The sequence below is a fragment of the Odontesthes bonariensis genome, chromosome 1, assembly GCF_027942865.1.
Source record: "Odontesthes bonariensis isolate fOdoBon6 chromosome 1, fOdoBon6.hap1, whole genome shotgun sequence".
NCBI classification, from domain to species: domain Eukaryota; kingdom Metazoa; phylum Chordata; class Actinopteri; order Atheriniformes; family Atherinopsidae; genus Odontesthes; species Odontesthes bonariensis.
In genome coordinates this window covers 2,244,599-2,264,598 of record NC_134506.1, presented here as the reverse complement: position 1 = coordinate 2,264,598, position 20,000 = coordinate 2,244,599, and the positions used below count along the sequence as shown (strand labels likewise).

The 20,000-nt window shown below is 45.8% G+C and overlaps 1 protein-coding gene across 3 annotated transcripts in view; it reads right to left on the bottom strand.

Annotated features, from left to right (window-relative positions):
* Positions 1–20,000, bottom strand: part of lrrk1 (leucine-rich repeat kinase 1) — a 116,843-nt gene that overhangs the window by 15,048 nt on the left and 81,795 nt on the right. For all 3 annotated transcript variants that reach the window (XM_075460818.1, XM_075460912.1, XM_075460997.1), the window contains 12 exons: positions 19,248–19,371; positions 19,014–19,173; positions 18,382–18,560; positions 16,431–16,528; positions 15,193–15,364; positions 14,945–15,114; positions 13,897–14,036; positions 12,886–13,195; positions 8,987–9,156; positions 5,384–5,581; positions 5,139–5,278; positions 4,706–4,843 (listed from right to left, as the gene is read on the bottom strand). In XM_075460818.1, the coding sequence (XP_075316933.1) occupies positions 4,706–4,843; positions 5,139–5,278; positions 5,384–5,581; positions 8,987–9,156; positions 12,886–13,195; positions 13,897–14,036; positions 14,945–15,114; positions 15,193–15,364; positions 16,431–16,528; positions 18,382–18,560; positions 19,014–19,173; positions 19,248–19,371 (1,999 nt within the window). The remainder of the gene's footprint in view (positions 1–4,705; positions 4,844–5,138; positions 5,279–5,383; positions 5,582–8,986; positions 9,157–12,885; positions 13,196–13,896; positions 14,037–14,944; positions 15,115–15,192; positions 15,365–16,430; positions 16,529–18,381; positions 18,561–19,013; positions 19,174–19,247; positions 19,372–20,000) is intronic.

Below are 20,000 nucleotides of genomic sequence, written 5' to 3'. Positions count from 1 at the left end.
AGTGTGTGAGAAACTAAGTGAACCCCTGATCCAGCAGCTGGTAGCAGCAGTGTGTGAGAAACTAGGTGAACCCCTGATCCAGCAGCTGGTAGCAGCAGTGTGTGAGAAACTAAGTGAACCCCTGATCCAGCAGCTGGTAGCAGCAGTGAGAAACTAAGTGAACCCCTGATCCAGCAGTTTGTAGCAGCAGTGAGTGAGAAACTAAGTGAACCCCTGATCCAGTAGCTGGTAGCAGCAGTGTGTGAAAAACTAAGTGAACCCCTGATCCAGCAGCTGGTAGCAGCAGTGTGTGAGGAACTAAGTGAACCCCTGATCCAGCAGCTGGTAGCAGCAGTGTGTGAAAAACTAAGTGAACCCCTGATCCAGCAGCTAGTAGCAGCAGTGTGTGAAAAACTAAGTGAACCCCTGATCCAGCAGCTAGTAGCAGCAGTGTGTGAAAAACTAAGTGAACCCCTGATCCAGCAGCTGGTAGCAGCAGTGTGTGAAAAACTAAGTGAACCCCTGATCCAGCAGCTGGTAGCAGCAGTGTGTGAGAAACTAAGTGAACCCCTGATCCAGCAGCTGGTAGCAGCAGTGTGTGAGAAACTAAGTGAACCCCTGATCCAGCAGCTGGTAGCAGCAGTGTGTGAGAAACTAAGTGAACCCCTGATCCAGTAGCTGGTAGCAGCAGTGTGTGAAAAACTAAGTGAACCCCTGATCCAGCAGCTGGTAGCAGCAGTGTGTGAAAAACTAAGTGAACCCCTGATCCAGCAGCTGGTAGCAGCAGTGAGAAACTAAGTGAACCCCTGATCCAGCAGTTTGTAGCAGCAGTGAGTGAGAAACTAAGTGAACCCCTGATCCAGCAGCTTGTAGCAGCAGTGTGTGAGAAACTAAGTGAACCCCTGACCCAGCAGCTGGTAGCAGCAGTGAGAAACTAAGTGAACCCCTGATCCAGCAGCTGGTAGCAGCAGTGAGAAACTAAGTGAACCCCTGATCCAGCAGCTGGTAGCAGCAGTGAGTGAGAAACTAAGTGAACCCCTGATCCAGCAGCTGGTAGCAGCAGTGTGTGAGAAACTAAGTGAACCCCTGATCCAGCAGCTGGTAGCAGCAGTGAGAAACTAAGTGAACCCCTGATCCAGCAGCTGGTAGCAGCAGTGTGTGAGAAACTAAGTGAACCCCTGATCCAGCAGCTTGTAACAGCAGTGTGTGATAAACTAAGTGAACCCCTGATTCAGCAGCTGGTAGCAGCAGTGTGTGAGAAACTAAGTGAACCCCTGATCCAGCAGCTGGTAACAGCAGTGTGTGAGAAACTAAGTGAACCCCTGATCCAGCAGCTGGTAGCAGCAGTGAGAAACTAAGTGAACCCCTGATCCAGCAGCTGGTAACAGCAGTGTGTGAGAAACTAAGTGAACCCCTGATCCAGCAGCCTGTAGCAGCAGTGAGTGAGAAACTAAGTGAACCCCTGATCCAGCAGCTGGTAGCAGCAGTGAGAAACTAAGTGAACCCCTGATCCAGCAGCTGGTAGCAGCAGTGTGTGAGAAACTAAGTGAACCCCTGATCCAGCAGCTGGTAACAGCAGTGTGTGATAAACTAAGTGAACCCCTGATTCAGCAGCTGGTAACAGCAGTGTGTGAGAAACTAAGTGAACCCCTGATCCAGCAGCTGGTAGCAGCAGTGAGAAACTAAGTGAACCCCTGATCCAGCAGCTGGTAGCAGCAGTGAGAAACTAAGTGAACCCCTGATCCAGCAGCTGGTAGCAGCAGTGTATGGAAAAACTAAGTGAACCCCTGATCCAGCAGCTGATAGCAGCAGTGAGTGAGAAACTAAGTGAACCCCTTATCCAGCAGCCTGTAGCAGCAGTGTGTGAGAAACTAAGTGAACCCCTGATCCAGCAGCTGGTAGCAGCAGTGTATGGAAAAACTAAGTGAACCCCTGATCCAGCAGCTGGTAGCAGCAGTGTGTGAAAAACTAAGTGAACCCCTGATCCAGCAGCTGGTAGCAGCAGTGAGAAACTAAGTGAACCCCTTATCCAGCAGCCTGTAGCAGCAGTGTGTGAGAAACTAAGTGAACCCCTGATCCAGCAGCTGGTAACAGCAGTGTGTGAGAAACTAAGTGAACCCCTGATCCAGCAGCTGGTAGCAGCAGTGTGTGAGAAACTAAGTGAACCCCTGATCCAGCAGCTGGTTTCCTGTGGGACGTTCACAGTCTCTCTCATGGTTAAAGGAGGAATCTCGGCCCACTCTTCTCCCCAGCGCTGCTTCAGCTCATTGAGGTTTGCAGCTTTGGTTTCTGCACAGCTCTCTGAAGGTCCCAGCACAGCATCTCAGTCAGGCTGAGGTCTGGACTCTGACTGGACCATTGCAACACCTTGATTCTTCTCTTTTTCACACATTCTATTGTAGATTTGCTGCTGTCCCAGGTCCTGTGGCTGCAGAAAAAGCCCAGATCATCAGCCCTCCACCACCGTGCTTGACAGCTGGTATGAATTGTTTGTGCTGATATGCTGTGTTTGGTTTTCTCCAAACGTAACATGTAACATTTGGCAGTAAGGGTGGACAGTGTTTCTCACACACTGCTTCTGCATTTTGTCTGTTTCTCTTCAGTAAATAATGACACAGTGTAAATGTTTTACCTTATTTTTAAGACCTGGTGAGGAACAGATGTTTTTTTTAAAGTATTGATGAATAAAACCTCAGAACTGAGAGAGGGTGTACTGTCTTCTTCACATCTGTACATCTGAAATTACTTTAAGAGCAATTTTAAACTAACAAAGACATAATTGTGAATGTACTTTATTTCTGCCTATAGAGCCTTAAAAACGGCTCCTTGACTCTTTCTGCAGAATTTAATGATGATCTGAAAGATTCTGTTCAAGGCCTGGTTGTTTCAACTTCTTTGTCTATATTTCACCATGAATCAATCATTGAAAAGTCTCCTTAGGCCAGAGGAAAGATTCTTCATTCGCATTAACATCTGAGTGCAGCCAAAGAACCAACTCACTTGGATGATGAAATCCATCATTTGTTTGGCAAGGTGAAAACAAGTCAGGCTGGAGAACTACAGGTGAGGCAACACAACCTCATGAGATCTAAAACATCTGTGGTTAAATACTGACTCATTAGTACTTAATACATGTTGATTTTTCTAGAATACAGTTTTAGTCTTATTTAGGTTCAAAAACTCCATTAAACAGAGCATGTTGTGATCCCTCATGGTGTGCTCAGCAGTATCATGTTATATTACACTTTAACAGCCAGGAAGGGGCCTGTTGTGGAATAAAATGTTTGACTGGATAAGCTAAGTAGACGTGGACAGCAGAAGTGGAGGCCTACAGACATTCTCCTTTTCTCTTTGAGAGGTCGTGCAGAGAGGAAGGACTTGTAGAGCAATCAGCCCTCGTAAAGTTAACCTCCCCAAGGACAGTATCGTGTCAGAGCAGCCTGGGGACACACAGCTGGACAACAAAAAACCACAGATGACAGCTGGACCAGCTTAAAGTCTCCATACATCCCCACTCTGATTTGATATTTACTATTGTAATGATCAAAAAGTTAATAGTATAGTCATCTGAGATAAATGACTCATCACTGCGGCAGTGTACAAAACACGCTTATCTCATCACTCTGTAAAGATTTAGAACACAGTATTAACATTAAACTCATTCTTTTCCTTTGATTTCAATTTATTGTTGAGGAGTTGCAAAGCGCACTTTAATTAATTCAATGTGAGCTACACTTCTAAGTAGCTTTTGACTAATTCAACCGCATTCATATTGCCAGAATGAGTTGCAGGTTTTCTTGTCTGCTAGGCCACTCAGGAGTGCAACAACTTCAGAGGTGGCAGACAGCTCTTTAAACTGGAAATCTAAAGACATTGCTTGGCAAGGATGATTCACGCAGAAATAGGAGGAGAGACACTGACCCACCCAGGAACAGTAAACGTCGAACCAGTTGGGAACAGGCAGGAGGCATTGGCCCACATGGGAAAAGAACTAAATGAGTTTTGGGAACAGAGGAGGCACCACTCGGGCTTGCTGGGAGGCACAGCCTCCATAACATTGTGCAAAAATGATGCTGGTCATTCCTGAGAATAAGGAGCTGAGCAGGTGAGCAGAGCTAACTAAAATGTTGAGAAAGGATAATATGTGCTGAGTCCATATTCACTGCCTGGTTGTACTGTTATCCTTCAGTTTTAAATAGGACCAAGAAAACTAGGCTGACATGAAGAGATGAATGACTAAAGCATTATTTGATGAAAGTTAGGCTGGCAGAGAAATTATGAAATTTGATGGATGGAGAATCTATGATCTAATACACAGTTCCAAAATAAAATCCAAGAAAACAAGTCCAAAGAATAACCAGGGAACAATCCCAAATATACAAGAACCAAATGCAGAGACAGATACAGAACAAAGACAACAGAGGACACTGGGGACAAATGCACATGACCTGATAACTGACTCCATAGAGGACTAAACTATAAAAACTCAGGTTACAATACAGGGGAACACAACTGAGCAGTCAACCAGACAGATGTCAACTGTCACGTGATCTTAGAAGCTTTGCGATGTATGGGACTCGAATTTTCCATCGGCATCAATCAACTGCAGGGCTATGTATATAGTTAAGATATGGCAAGACTGTCCATAGTTGATATGATAATTAGTCAAGCCATTGTCAAATACCTTGTTATATATATACATAGACCAACATGGCGTCACACATACCTTCTCATCATACACGATGCCTGGTTGGACCTCAGGAGCCTGGTAACCCGGTGTGCCCTCAACTCCCAATGCCCCCTCATGGAAGGACTGTCGTGAAATGCCATAGTCAGACAGTTTAATGTTGACTGGATCCTGCAGCTGGAAGAGGACACACTGAGCTGAATATGGTCGGGGAAACAGCTCATCAGTCTGCCCTTCAAAAAATTGACTAAAACTTTGCTGTTATGATTCTGTTTTCTGTTTATGTATTTTTAATTAAAAAAATTAAAAAATGATCAAATTAAAAATTAATAAAAGAGAACTCAACTAAATACTCATTTCAACAAATATAATGTGGTTAAGATTTTAAAGTCTTTGACAATGTTTGATATGTTAAAAACATTTCAATAACATATAGAAATCTTTTTAATAAACCATACGATGTGAAACACACCTGCAGAGACCACGCCAGGATGTTGTCAGATTTGAGGTCACAGAAGATGATACTCTTTCTATGAAGATATGCCAGGCCTGCTGCAATCTGATAAGCTACCTTGAAGGTTAACATGTGACCAAGTGGTATGTATCTGGATTCTAGAGAGAAAAAATGATATCACGTTTCATTGACATAGAAACAGGCTTCATGAGCAGCTTAAAGGGGAACAATTACATAACAAAGATCTTTGTATGTGCTTTTGCCTTTGTGCTTCTCTTCCAGCAAAGTGTTGAGGCTTCCCAGGGGAGCTAACTGCAGGGCGAAGCACAGCGGATGAATGCTGATGCCCACCAGAGAGACAATGCAGGGGTGCTGTAGGGTATGCAACATGCTGGCCTCCTGGCGAAATTCAGAGAAGCTCCGAGATGCATTTGCAGATCGCAGGTGTTTTACCATGGAGTCTAAGAAAATGAAGAGAAGAAACAAAGGTAAGGTTTCCAGTAACACCCTAGGGGTGGCTATGAAAGGATCCATCAGATGATAAGTGATTTCTTTTTTTTTGCATTTCAAAAAAAATTTGACCTTGAGACACATTGGTGTTTCCAAACCAGTAATACGTTTAGGTACACTGCATGCAAACCCTCTCTCGGCAGCTCCAACTTAAATCCTTAGTCTGACCTATCTCCGTAATGACTGAAAGTCAACTGCTCAGAAGAAGGACTTAGAACTCTACAAAGAGTACTGACAAAGCTGGAAAACCTAAAGCATTAGTCCTGTACATTTGTGCACACACTTGTGAAGTCACTTTGAACACGTGTTGCTATCATTGACAAATTCTATTTCATGTCATTTCATGGCTACTGCTGATGTCATGAAACAAAAGCTTGTTAGACTGTGAATCTCTTTCTAGTGGCCTGTGAGTCACATAAGCTGTTTTCACACTGAGATCCGCTACCATCGCGGGTCCAAATTGCCACTTCATCCCGTGTCGAGCAATGTGAACGCTTGGCGTATTAGGTGACCCGTGTCGCCTGAAGCTGAGTTCAGGGGGCGTTGCCTAGTGGCAGAGCGTCACACGAAACACATAAAATGCTGGGCGTGTACAATGACGTAGGCACAAGCCATGCGTCGGAGGTAGGGTTAAATGTGGAAGACCATGCCCACGTCCATCCCGCGTCAATTGCTTTCACATCAAACTCGGCTCGGCAAAAAGACTAGGGTCCGACGTGGGTCAAATGGCGAATCGAGTTGACACCCCAGCCCGGATCGTCAGTGTGAAAGGAACAGCGGACAAAACTAAATTCGCAAATTAAACGTGGGTTCTTCCTCAGTGTGAAAGGGGACTTTGAGACAGCAATCATTCAGGACGAGATTGCAGTTGCCAGACCTTCAATACAATCTGTGTTCCCAGATGGATTCCTGTAATGTGTCTGTTAAATGTTTTCCAAGTAGTCAGCCCCGTATTTATTGTGTCCATCTTTGAAGAGTCTTTAGAAACTAGCTCACTTTTCTATTTGTGTGACCATGTCTCTCTTTCGTTCTTTAAAAGTAAGAAGCTGTCTGAATGCACCTTTACTGAGAACTTTACTTAGTGCTGATGTTGATCTTGTGTAAGCTTTTGGTACATAAATTCGGTCCAAGGAATAAACTTTGCTTAAAGGAGGGACTCTCCGAACACCATCTCATTCACCCAATCTGCGAGAGACAAGGTGAAATTACCTCCAGTGAAGGACATCAAGGCATGGACGCAGCTAGATCAGGATCTGGACAGACTTCTGGAGGCCACGCAGGGAGGCACAGAAGAAAGGAAGATCGAAAGCATGGCAATAATCGTCGTCACCATGTCTAGAGAACGGCTCAGCACAGAGTAGAGGAAAGGCGGCAGCGGGGCACCTGAGGAAAAGCCAAACAGGCAGCCAAGGGAGATTTTGCAGCTGAATAGGGAACTCAAGACTCTCAACAGGTAGTACCAACAAGCTATTTTCGAAGAAAAGGGGAGCATTAAAGATCTGACCACTGAGCTCAGAGGGCAACTACACAGGCTGAAAAGGGCTGAAGGTCTCTGAGAATGAGAAAGGAGAAGGAGGCCAAGCGAGCTCAGTTCATTAAGGACCCATACAGGTTCACCAAGACCCTGCTGGGAGAAGCAAGATTTGGGAAACTGACCAGTCCCAAAGAAGTTGTGGAAGAGTTCCTCAAGGAAAGCCACAGTGACCCACTTAGAGCCCAAGCCTTGGACAGCCACCCGAGGATTGGAAAAAAATTAACTCCCAGAGGAAGAGCTTGATATCAGGGAGCCCACATTGAGAGATGTCCAGGACTTTGTGCAGAAAGCCCTGTCAGCATCAGCTTCAGAACCAAGCGCTATACCTTACAAGGTATACAAGAGATGCCCAAAGCTCCTATGCAGGTTATGGAAGCTGTTGCGGAGGATCTGGGCAAAGGGTACAATCCCAGCAGCATGGAAGAGAGCAGAAGGGTGCTTTGTACCCAAGGAAATGGACTCTTACGACATTGCTCAGTTCCGCACGATCTCCCTCTTGAGTGTTGAGTGTAAGATATTCTTCTCTGTCTTGGCAAAGAGGCTACCACTTTCCTGGTGAACAACAAGTGCATCGACACATCGGTCCAGAAGGGCGGCATCCCTGGATTTACTGAGTGTCTAGATCACACAGGCATCCTCAGTAGAGCCTGGATCGGGCCGGATTTTTCTGTCCGAGCCCGGCCCTCAACCGACAGAAAAGTTCTCAAATCCGACCCGAGCCCGAGATTAATTAAAATATTTGTGTCCGAGCCCGCCGGAAGCCCGAGACCAGTGACCAACGCAAGACGGCGCACCCTAATCAGTAAATACACATTGGTGACAGCGCACCATTATCCACCATAGCTTGATTTCCCCCTCTCATTTTCCACGACTTTCAGTTCTCCAGAAGCTATTTTTCTTTTAATGTCCTCCATAGCGCTTCCAGCCAACTGAGCCCGGCTGCACTGATCGCACGTGTTTAATGTAAAGTTGTTCGAATGTTCGATATGCGTGCGTGCGCACCGAGCATGCACAGACCACAGATGCACACAGATGCATGCTGCACGGCATGAGGCACGAATAGCCTACCAACATTTTCATTTATGCATATTCAATTATTTATGTTTATCACAAAAACTGACGTTTGCAATGAACTGAAACCTGTCCTCTGGCTGTTTATCATTTTCACGATGTCTGCTTGCTTTCGAGCCCGACCCGAGTCCGACAAGACATTCTAATTTTTTGTCCGAGTCCGGCCCGGCCCGTCGGGTTCCGACCGGGCCCGTCGGGCTTCGGTCGGGTTGCCATACTCTAATCCTCAGCCAGCTAATCAGGGAGGTCAAATAGAGTAAAGGCTGTTGTCTGGCTTGATTTAGCCAACGCCTATGGCTCAATCCCCCATGGTCTCATCAATGCAGCAATCGAACATTCACACATGCACAAAGTATTTTACATGACAACTGTCAGCCGTGAGCCTGTTTTCCAGTTGGTCCAACCGGTTTGTCGTTCTCAGCGCACAGAGTTACAAATTTGGACTGGTGCACGACAGAAACATAATTTTGATGTCACGCGCCGTCCGCACCGTGAGCGACGCGTCAACTGTAAATTTAGCTTTAATCTCACACTACTAGCTGTACTGTAGTGGTTGTGCAATACCGGCTTACAGTTCATACTTTCTTTAATAATAATTATTCAGCCTCAAAAAGTAAAAAAGAAAAATCCTTGGTTGCATTTAGTTCTGATGCCAAATGTTTTAATCAGCAGTTTTCAAAATACTATTAGTCCTTTTTGTTACAAAGCAAACCCATCAATAAAGACAGAAAAAAAGCATGTGCCTTTGTACCTGTGTCACTGCTGGTTGTGTGCGGTCGACATTTCTTAAAGTGGAAGCGCTTCACAGCCACTGGTTGGCCATGATATGTTGCTTTGTAGATGATGGTCCCACTGCCACCCTGGCCGAGGATGTCCCTCTCCTCCTCAGAGCACTCCAGCTGAGTCTTCTCCAGAAAGAGCCTAACACATGCAGAAAAGCTCTGGTTTAATATTAGTTCCCATTAAGGCAGTGGGTCACCCTTTCTCAGTCTAGTTCTGTTAAAGGGTTCTTTCTGCTAAAAGGTAGTTTTTGCTTCCCAACGTCACCTGGTGCCTGCTCAGAAGGAATTCTACAGTTTCTGTATGTAAAGTGCCATGAGATGGCTTTTTGCTATGAATTAGTGTGATATAGATACTCTTCAACTATTACCCTGTTGCTGAAACAACTGTGAACAGCAAGATCTGATGCCCTAATTCAATTCAATTCATTTTTATTTATATAGCGCCAAATACAACAAATGTCATCTCAAGGCACTTAGATAATAAAGTCCAATTTAAGCCAATTGGAATTCAATTAATTGTAATCATAATTCTTCTCTGAAGTTCCAAAATTGGATGAATGTGACGGACTGGAAAATGACCAGCTGATTGACCGGCTCTGCAGTTCCATGTTTGTACATGCTCTGATGTCTGCTGCAGCCCAGAAATCATCCACTGCAAAATAGGAAGAAATTCCTCTTAATTCAGCCTGATGGAAAATGTGCAGGGATCCAGAGGGCTGTCCTGTGCATGCAGTCCATGTCTGAACATGAGAAGGTGGAAAACACATTAATTACCTCGTTGGCAGCGTACCGTGTAAAGGAGGCATTATTTCCGGTTTTCGGATGTTTCTTTCACACTTAAACTTTGCAAATACTTAAATTGGTCCGTAATTTCTCCACTTAAAATCAACTAGCGCAGGTGTGTGTCTTCACCTTCTTACATGGTCTTTTCCCTCTCCGGAACAGAGCAACGAACACACAACTACAAAATATAAGCGGTAATTTCAAAGAAAAGCATGTACCAAATGACAATAATGCCATAAACAATGATAAATGAAAACTATCAGCTGCACACATAGAATGGACAGCTAGCAGATTATGAGGAGATATTATGTGGACTGAATTTAAATGAATGATTCAACCTTTAAAGAGTTCTTTCCTTGATTATCATTAGTGGGGTCTTACACTCTTCTTGTGTGCTTAGAAGGCTCTGCCCCCAAAGCTTAAGACATATTGTTTCATTTTCTCACTTCATCATGAACAAATGCATCTGCAGGACCATGAGGCTTAGCATCAAGCCAAAGAAATGAGGAATCATTCATTCAGGGGTTCCAGTGTTTCTTGGACCATATGCTCATTGTCACAGACTGATGGGTTAAGATACACAAGCAGTCAGGGGATTCGATGATTAGATGGTTGGAAGACAACCATAGCATATTCACAAACAACTACTTAATATAGAAAAAGAAAAAACTGTGACCATCCTTTCTTTCAGTTATTGTCCATCAGCAGGACAACCGTGGAACTACATTTCTTGCCCATCAAGATTGTTCCCTGCATTAGTTTATAATCTTATGCTCACAGGGCTTCAGTGTGCTAATTCAGCTAAATGATGACTCAAGTAATTAAATGTTAATTCAGGAAACTCACATCCACTTGTTTGTCCAGTGCAGAAGTCAAACATGCAGGATTAATAGCCCAGCAGCCCATCCATCCATCCGTCCATCCATCCATCCATCCATCCATCCATCCATCCATCCATCCATCCATCCATCATCTTTCGCTTCTCCGGGGATCGGGTCGCGGGGGCAGCAGCTTTAGCAGAGAAACCCAGACGTCCCTGTCCCCGGCCACTTCCTCCAGCTCTTCTGGGGGGACCCCGAGGCGTTCCCAGGCCAGCCGAGAAACATAGTCTCTCCAACGTGTCCTGGGTCTTCCCCGGGGCCTCCTCCCAGTGGGACGGGCCCGGAACACCTCACCGGGGAGGCGTCCAGGAGGCATCCTAACCAGATGCCCGAGCCACCTCATCTGACTCCTCTGGATGCGGAGGAGCAGCGGTTCTACTCCGAGCCCCTCCCGGATGACCGAGCTTCTCACCCTATCTCTAGGGGAGAGGTGCTGATTCTCATCCCAGCCTGCCAGCATGTTTAACTAAACTGATATAAAGACTAAAAACACGCCTAAGGAAGAGGAGGACTCTTTGGTAAGTGCCGTGGTTCCCACTGTCAGGTGTTAGTATCAGTATTAGAAAGGAACAGTGTGTATATGGATGGTGCAGTGAGCAGTGTCACCTCACAGCAGGAAGGTTCCTTATTCCAACCCAGACTGGGCCTGCACGGCTGTCTCTGGTGCTCCTGTTTCCTCCCACAGTTCAAGCACAAGCCTGTTAGGTTGAGGTGCATCTGCTGTAGGTGTGGCTGTGCACGGCTGTCTCTGTCTGTGTCACCTCTGATGCATCAGTGAGCTGTCAAGGATCAACCAGATCAGCCCAGATAGACTGCACGCCCCACCAACCGGAGCAGATGACAGTGCTGTGGGACACATGGACGGATCCACAGAGTGCACACTTGAGCTCGTCGGTCATCACCCAGTTTGAACAGAGGCTGTTGTTTGGTGGTGTCACTAATGTCTTTATTCATTAACAGCTCTAACATAACAGAAGTATAACAGAGGGTTAGTGTTGCTGTTGCACTGCCACAGAGCCGGACGCAGGCTTGTGTTTAGGACCACCCCTTCAACATCTGCATGCACACACTGTCTCAGAGGGAATGTTTGCTCCAGCAGCAGAGGGAATGGTGCTTCCTGTTGAGCCCTGCCGCTGAATGCTGCTGTCACTGGCAACAAATCAGCTGAAAGTCTGCCACTGTGAGCCTGAGCATGTTCCTGCACCCACTGTGGACAGTAGGTCCCCTTTCATGGAAACTGGGCTTGTCACTATATCTTATTTTCACTACATGGTTATCACTACACAATTTCCCATTTAAGGGATTATGATAAGGCAGTCATTTGGACTGAAACAAGAGGTCAACATCTACCCTTAAAATAGTTGAAACAAAATGACTTGTGCCATTTGACCCCAGTAAAACCGGCCAGTAGCAGCGTGTCTACTGTCAGTGCTCTGAAGGCTGCAGCTGTCACCACCTCTCAGAGGAGGAACATGCAACTACAACATGAATGGATGGCATCACTCTGTACCTGCAGGCTGAGTTGGGCCATAAGAACCCCAAACAGCAGTGCAGACAGTGACCTGCCTCCATGGCAGATGTTTCCAGATGCTCCATGTTTGGAGCACCCTCAGTGGAAACCTGGATGAAGTGCTCCTACCTGTGCCAAGCCGAGCCGGAGCGGATAACACACGGGACTATCGATCAAACTTTGGAGCCAGATGTTAGTGTGCGTAAAAAGGGCCCCAATTTTCCATTCATCACGTGTATTATTAACACATCTCGGTTGTAGTAAACATCGATATTTCACAACACCTGTAATAAAAATCCTTACACTTCAGTATGAAGACTTAGATTATTGTAAGGGTTAATCGAGCAAGTGTTACCTCTGCCTTTGAAGGTAAACAGCTTTTACATGAGCTTTTTTCATAAACCACCTATTCTCAAATGGGAGTCTGTGGACGTAGGGGGTCGATGGAAGCTTTCCCTCCTCTTAATGAGACATCCTGTCTACTATTCTAGTTCAAGAAGCAATTCCATATCATTGATAATGAACTCTTCATTGTTTCATACCTCCACAGAAGTAAATTGAGTTCTTGGTTGGTGGCTAACTGGATATCTTCAGGGACTGTACTGCTATGTGCTGAGAAAAGTTTTTACAACGGCTAATTAACATATGTGAGCTTAACGTGTAATGAGCTGACCCATGAAAGCTCCAACTTTACCGTGCAGGGAAGTCAGTCATGAAGAGTTCTGGGACCAGCTCTTGGAGGGGCACAGGCTGATCGGGGTGCTGAGGACACATGATGTGCTCCTGTTCCACAGCAGCCAGCACGCAGTCCTCCATGTCAAAATAATGAACCTCTGCTCCTTCTCGTCTTCTGCCATCCTTTCCATGCCCTCCTTTTTCTCCGACCTGGCTGGGCCGGGTAGCTTGGGGCTTGAGCTGCTGTTGTTGAGCCCGAGAGGCACAGAGAGAACAAGGCACGTACTGCTCAATGAGGAGACTCCCATCACTCTCACTGGCTGTTAAAGCTACAAGAGACCATAGAGAGGCAAAAGAAATGAACACAACTTGTTTATTGGAAGCAGAACTCTGAACTTGCTGCACAACAAAGGAAAACAGGTGAGGATCAGTTTGAAGTATAGACTCGGGGTGTGCTCAGGGACTGCTTTTGTGCAGAGGATGAAGAGCTGAGGATCATCACCAACACCTGCCTCTGCAGGGATGACTTTACACCTGGTAGTTTGACCACAGACTGCTGGGATTCACAGATAAACCACTGCTACTGGTGAGCATGCCTGGACAGACTTTCTCCCCCCATTGCTGCATCATGTGTTTAGGTTAATATTGTAGTTACTTAGTTGACAGCTGGAAAGATTTGGTATCAACAATCTACAATGTAATTTCACATCTAAGTTGTTTGACTTAGTTTAAAAACAACTGCTGCGGTTGCTTGATTAGCAATCAGCATCCTCACAGGACACTCCCCAGCATCTCAAAGTAGAACACTGCCAACTTTCTAAAGATTTCTTCCCAATCTAAATGTCACATCGTTCCCTTTTGTGTGTATACCACCTCCTCCAACGTAAATTGGTTTTCTAATACAAATGAAATAATGAAACGATGGAACATATTTCCGGTTCCTCGCCCAACAGAGCGACTAAGAACAGGATTTATTGTGAACTCTTCTTCAGCTCGATTACAGAGTGTGAACAAACGGACATGCACTGACCAGGAAACCACTGCTCGATCAGAGAGTGGACATGGTCTGTGATGAAAGCCATGGCAGAGAAATCTCTCATCTCTGACTGGCAGATGATCTTTATGCCTCCACTCTTCGTCCTCTTCCAGTTGACATCTGATGACTCCACGCTGCAGAGACACAAACACGTGTTTAACCTACCTGTCAGTCTACCTCCACCCAGCAGCTGAAATGACAGACATTTGATATTTTCTTTTTCCTGCTCAGTGTCATCACATTGTAAATAATGTTTGACCGCTCAAAGCCCTGGGACCACTGTGGAGGATCTAGGACGCTGAGTACTATATACTGAGGTAAAGGGAATACACTGAATGCAGCAACTGTTGCTAGTTTTGATTGTTCAATATGTTCTGAAGAAGACCACATTTATTAGAAATCCCCAGAGGAACATAAGAAAAAAAAACATGTTTCCTGTAAACCTGTGACACCATGGAGGTGCTGAATAACAGCCTTAACCTGTTTTTAAATGTTCTTCCACTTCACAACTGGCTCCTTTCCAAAGCTTAAAGGCCCATTTTTGCCCTACGGAACCGGACGAAATTCGTCTGTCCGGAGCTTCTGTTTATGCCTCCGTCCGTATTGCGCACGTCCGTAAGAAATCCTCTAGAGGGCGGTATATATTGAGTCATTGTCGGCCGCGGGTTTGAGAAACATGGCGTCAATTGAGGAAGTTGCAGTCATACAAATGTAAATACCCCCTGACCATCTCACAAATCCTCTCCTCCATTACCTGGCATTTTTAAATCTTAAAATGTTTTAATCTCCTACTCTTCGTTCTTCTTCTTCCTCCATAACTTCCGGAGCCAACACGCTCCTGACTCTCTACTGCCCCCACGAATTCCTCTGGTATTGCTCCGTTTCGCCCGGAGCTCACCGGATTGCTAAGCTCTTGACCTACGGACAAACTGACGGATGAAACGCCCCCCGGAACCGGGTGAAAGCGTCCGTTTCCATAGTTAACGTAGGGCATAAATGGGCCTTTAGACTGTGTTTCCTGAGCTACCACCATGCCTCTGACCTGAGGTAACCTCCATCAAAGGTGACCAGAAGCCCCTCCTTCCAGTAGATGGTCTGGCTGCGCCGGACTCTGAAGGTGCTGCAGCGGTTCCTCTGCTGGCTTCCTGCAAAACTGTAGATGACCGAACTCCTCCGATGTTCACTCCTTGTGTTTCTTGGGGGCTCGAATGACTGTAAAAAAAAAAAAACAACATTTAATATTCTGAAAATAAAAAGCTAAATGAAGTCAGGATCTGATTTGGTAAGAACCTGGAGGTCCATCTCTTTGAGACTTATGAGCATTCTGGCAATGAAACGCTCCCAGAATCCAGCAGGAACGAAGCTCATCTTAAAAAGGCGCTGAAGGGTGTTGTTGGTCTGCTGGTGGAGGCTGTGGATGTCCATGGCTGGCTTTGGAGGAAGGAGGTGTGGCAGCAGATAGCTACAGCAAGAGGAAGAGGACAAATAAAAGCACACTGATAGTTACACAGTTTTTATAAAAACTGATGTTTGGCAGTATTATTCTGAATTACTTTGTCATCTCATTAACTTTGCTTTTGTTGCACTATATGATGACTCGTGTGCTGCTGCCTGTTAAAGGACATAATGAATTGTTAGACATGTATATCATCTATTAGTAAATACTCTAAGCTTAATAGTATTTATATTTATATAATTTGCTCGGATCATTTTCGGATGATATGCATTTGATAATGTTGCTTCTGAACTGAAATGACAGGTTGGAAGGCTGATGGTAGTGTGAAATTAAAGGTCGAAATCAGACATTTAATATTGCTGCTCATTCACTTGTCATTTTGTGTTTCTTATTTGTTACAGTTCCTATAAAACGGGAGAGTTCAAATTCAGTTGGTCCTTTGATCAGGGTTGGGGTTCAGTTACATCGTGGAATAATGGAGGCCATTTTATTTGTTCAACATCCAAATTAGCCTTGAGGATTCCAGCTTACCATGCAACACAGTATGTAATTACTACCAGTAAATCCTAAAGTGTGCCTGATAGTTTTTGGTGCTTGTTAGCTTATTATGAGATGATAGCTGTCATGTTGTTAAGATGAGTCATCTGAGTGCTGCCAGGTTTAGGATGGTTGCTATGACGACTCCAGCATTCTCTTGAGTCTATGAGGAAGTGTTATTTTAATGTCTGACTTTGCCTCACTGTTGTTTTGGCTTCTTGCTGCACCCACCCACCCAGCTCTGCTGCACCCACCCACCCACCCACCCTGCTCTGCTGCACCCACCCACCCAGCTCTGCTGCACCCACCCACCCTGCTCTGCTGCACCCACCCACCCTGCTCTGCTGCACCCACCCTGCTCTGCTGCACCCACACTGTGTCTGTCTGTTTTTGTTTGTTTAGGTGATTAATTGTCAATCCTGTTTTCAATCTGAAGACTATCAAACTGAATTGCCCTCCAGGGATAAACATAGTTATATAAATCTGAACTATCTTTATGCCAAGTGAAGATCAGACTGAGCTTATAGTCTTTTACCTGTTGCTGGCCACAGGCAGAGCAATCTCAAACTTAGCCAGAAACTGGAAGTACTGTTCCTCTGTTTGCTGGGTGAATCCTGTTCCGACCAACAGCATCTGCAACAGACAAAGTCAGTATCATCATCACGCACGCACGCACGCACGCACGCACGCACGCACGCACGCACGCACGCACGCACGCACGCACGCACGCACGCACGCACACAGACTAATAAACAGAGCATCCCCTCTGTTCTACTCCTCCCTGCATACAAGCCACTGCTGAAATGTTCGAGGCCGGCACAGAGAACCTGAAGAAGCCACCTCAGCACTGTTCAGGGACGCGTTCAGGGACGCGTTCGGGGACGCGTTCGGGAGGCAGCTGACCACCACCTCAGCATAGAGGAGTACACTGACGCCGTGACCAGGTACATGGAAGAAGTGCATGGAGGATTTTGCCAACCAAAAACCACAGGTAACAGGAAACATCAACAGATGTATTGACGACGCTGTACTTCGAGCTACCACACGGATTTATTCCAGCAGCTCCACTGCGGTCACTCCAGTGAGTACACAAAAGCACAGTATGATCTGAGGAAAACAGTCAAACAGTTCAAAACTGCTAAGACACAATTCAAGGACAAGGTAGTGTTCTCAACCCCCCTCCGCACATTTTGCACACAACCTTATTTGATTTGATTTTATTCTATTCTACTGAGGTTTTAACACAACAAAAATTTCCTTGGCAGTAATGATGCATGTTGTTACCTGGTACGTGAAAATAAAGAATCTTTCATTTGGAATCTTGAGATCTGGCGCTGCCTTCAGGTCAGGGGATGGGGCACCCAGCTTTCCAAGACCATCAGGAAAACAAAACAGCAGTATGCACAGAAGATACAAAAGCATGGACCCCAGGCATATGTGGCACTACGAGTCTGCACCACAGATCAGCAGTAGCGACATACACCTCCCAGACGGGCTGAACGCTTTCAGCAGCACAGCCACATTTACCCCAGCCCAGGTGAGACGCTGTCTGACAGGAGGAGGACGCTATCCAGGACCAAACCACGCAAAGCTGCCGGCCCGGACAACATCCAAGGAAGGGTCCTCAGAGACTGTGCCGATCACGGGCCTTTTTAACACCTCCCTGAGCCACTGTGGTCCCCGAAAACCTCAAGAGGGCAACGATCATCCTTGAGCCCAAAATTTCTCAATGACCACCGCCCTGTGGCACTGACTCCCATCATGATGAACTGCTTCCACATCATGAGACACATCTACTCCTCCCTACCCACCTCACTGGACCACCTGCAATTTGCCTACCGCCCCAACCACACCACTGCATGCGACCCACCTTACTTGGACAATAATACACGAATGCACCAATGCTGTTCATAGATTTCAGTTCAGCCTTCCATACCATCATTCCCAGCAGCTGGTGCAGAAACGCTCTCTGCTTGACCTCAAACCCACACCTGCAACTGGATTCTGGACTCCTGACAGGCAGACCTCAAGCTGATCACAGGTGCCCCCCAGGGGTGCGTGCTCAGCCCGCTGCTGTTCACCCTGCTCACCGAGTCCAACCTCACCATAAAATATGCAGACAACACAATCATTGTAGGCCTCATCAGCAACAATGAGAGGCCAGCTGGACCCACCGGTGCTGGAACAACAACCTGTCTCTGAATGTGGAAAACAACATGGTCGGCTGCTAGTTGATGGTTGTTGATCTCCGGAGAAGGCCCATCAAATACCAACCTCTCCTCATCAGTGACATTGAGTTCCTGAGTGTCCACCTATCCAACGACCTTCCCTGGACAACAACGCCTTCACTTCCTGCAGAGACTAAGGGGAGCCAGCCTTCCACCTTGTCACTTTATGCAAATTGCAAATGACATTTCGCTCAACTATATACTATGTATGTGTCTGAATGACAAAAAAGCTCGAGTCGAGCTGAGTGGCGTTCTCACCCTGAGTTCCTCAGCTTGGATCACTCCATTCCTGGCAGCACAGCGAGATGACTTGAGGTGTATGATCCTCTCCAGGCAGTCTGACAGCCACACAGGACACAGGAAGTAGAGCGTGCACAGGCTGTGGCTGGTGTCCGGAAAGTGCAGCAGGGTCCCCGTTTCAATTAAGAAGCTGATGGCTGAATGAAAAGCAAAGTTACAAGTATGATAAGCCTCGTTTGTTTGCAAATTTAAGAGTGATACAAAAGAAGCAGTCAGTAGACACGGGAAGTTACATGCGAGATAACTTTTCCCAATTTTGACTCTCTCTTTACTGCTCCCTGTAAAATGCATCCATCTATCCATCTTCCATACCCTTTAATGCTATTCAGAGTCAGCTGGGGCCAAATCCAGCTGCTGAGGGTTCTATCCCTGCAAAATCTCAAATTGATTAAAAATATTTTTCCTCCCCAACTAGTCCAGTCAGACAGACATCCTCCCAGAGTCTGGTTCTGACCAAGTTTCTGACTTTGTGCTCAGCAAGAACTTGTGAATTTATTTATGTTGAGTGCCCTGAGATGGTAATACAGAAATCCAACTGAACTGAATGACTAAATACTTTGATATGTTCAAAAGGTAAAGAGTTACGGTACCAGTCTGCAGGTCCTCATAGTCTCTGATGTCACTTCCTGGGTCATGTTCAATGATGGATTCTAGCTGGGAGTCAGTGAGGTATTGGACCTCTCCCTCAGCATCTCGCCTTTGCTTCTCTGCTTTCACAGTTTCCTGAAGTATCAAGTAACTCCGAGGAATCTGATTGGTGGGGGGCACAGTCAAACTCTGCATTTTTCCACTACAAAGCATGGTTCAGTTGAGCATGGCCTCACCATTCTGCCCAGCAGTTTACTCCCACAGGCTGAGCTGCTGCTGCTGTCTTTCATGGAGAGAGCCACACGGTAGATCAGCATCTTCAGAGCATCCAAACCCTCTAAGGTCCGACATGACACCTCACTGAGCACCCAGAGACAGAGACAGACACAGAGATCTGTCAGGTTCATAGCAAGCATACTGTCAGTCCGGCTGCTTTTACCAAAACAAAAAGGAAAAAGCTTATTCTAATAACAGGTATACCGGGCTTTATTCTAGACACGGATGAAAACATGAGTGTTTGAAAGCATTGAAAGCAGCTTTGTTTGTTGTATGTACCTTTATGGAGCTCCCATATCTGCACTAAACACTTTACTTATCAGGGCTGAGAATGCCAGAATTTCACAGAAGTACAACACAAACTATAAAAAGACCCTTAACATCTCAGTGATATGACCTGAATTTGCTTTTGACTGAATTTCTTGAACTGGGATTTGTTGTGTTGGGGGCACAGTGGATTCGCGGCTGCAATGGCTGCTCCTTGCATGTGGCTGGACAACAAAATCCTCTGGAAAAAGCGACTCATTCCTCTGGCCTGCAAACCAATCAGATTCATTGTAGACCGTGATTGTGTTTAGGGATGGTAATTGATAAGATTTTTACGAATCCAATTCCATTTTCGATTCTGCTTAACGATTCGGTTCTTTATCGGTTCCCTTATCGATCCTCATTTGGAGAAAAAGGACAACAAATTATATTAGCATCAACTTTGT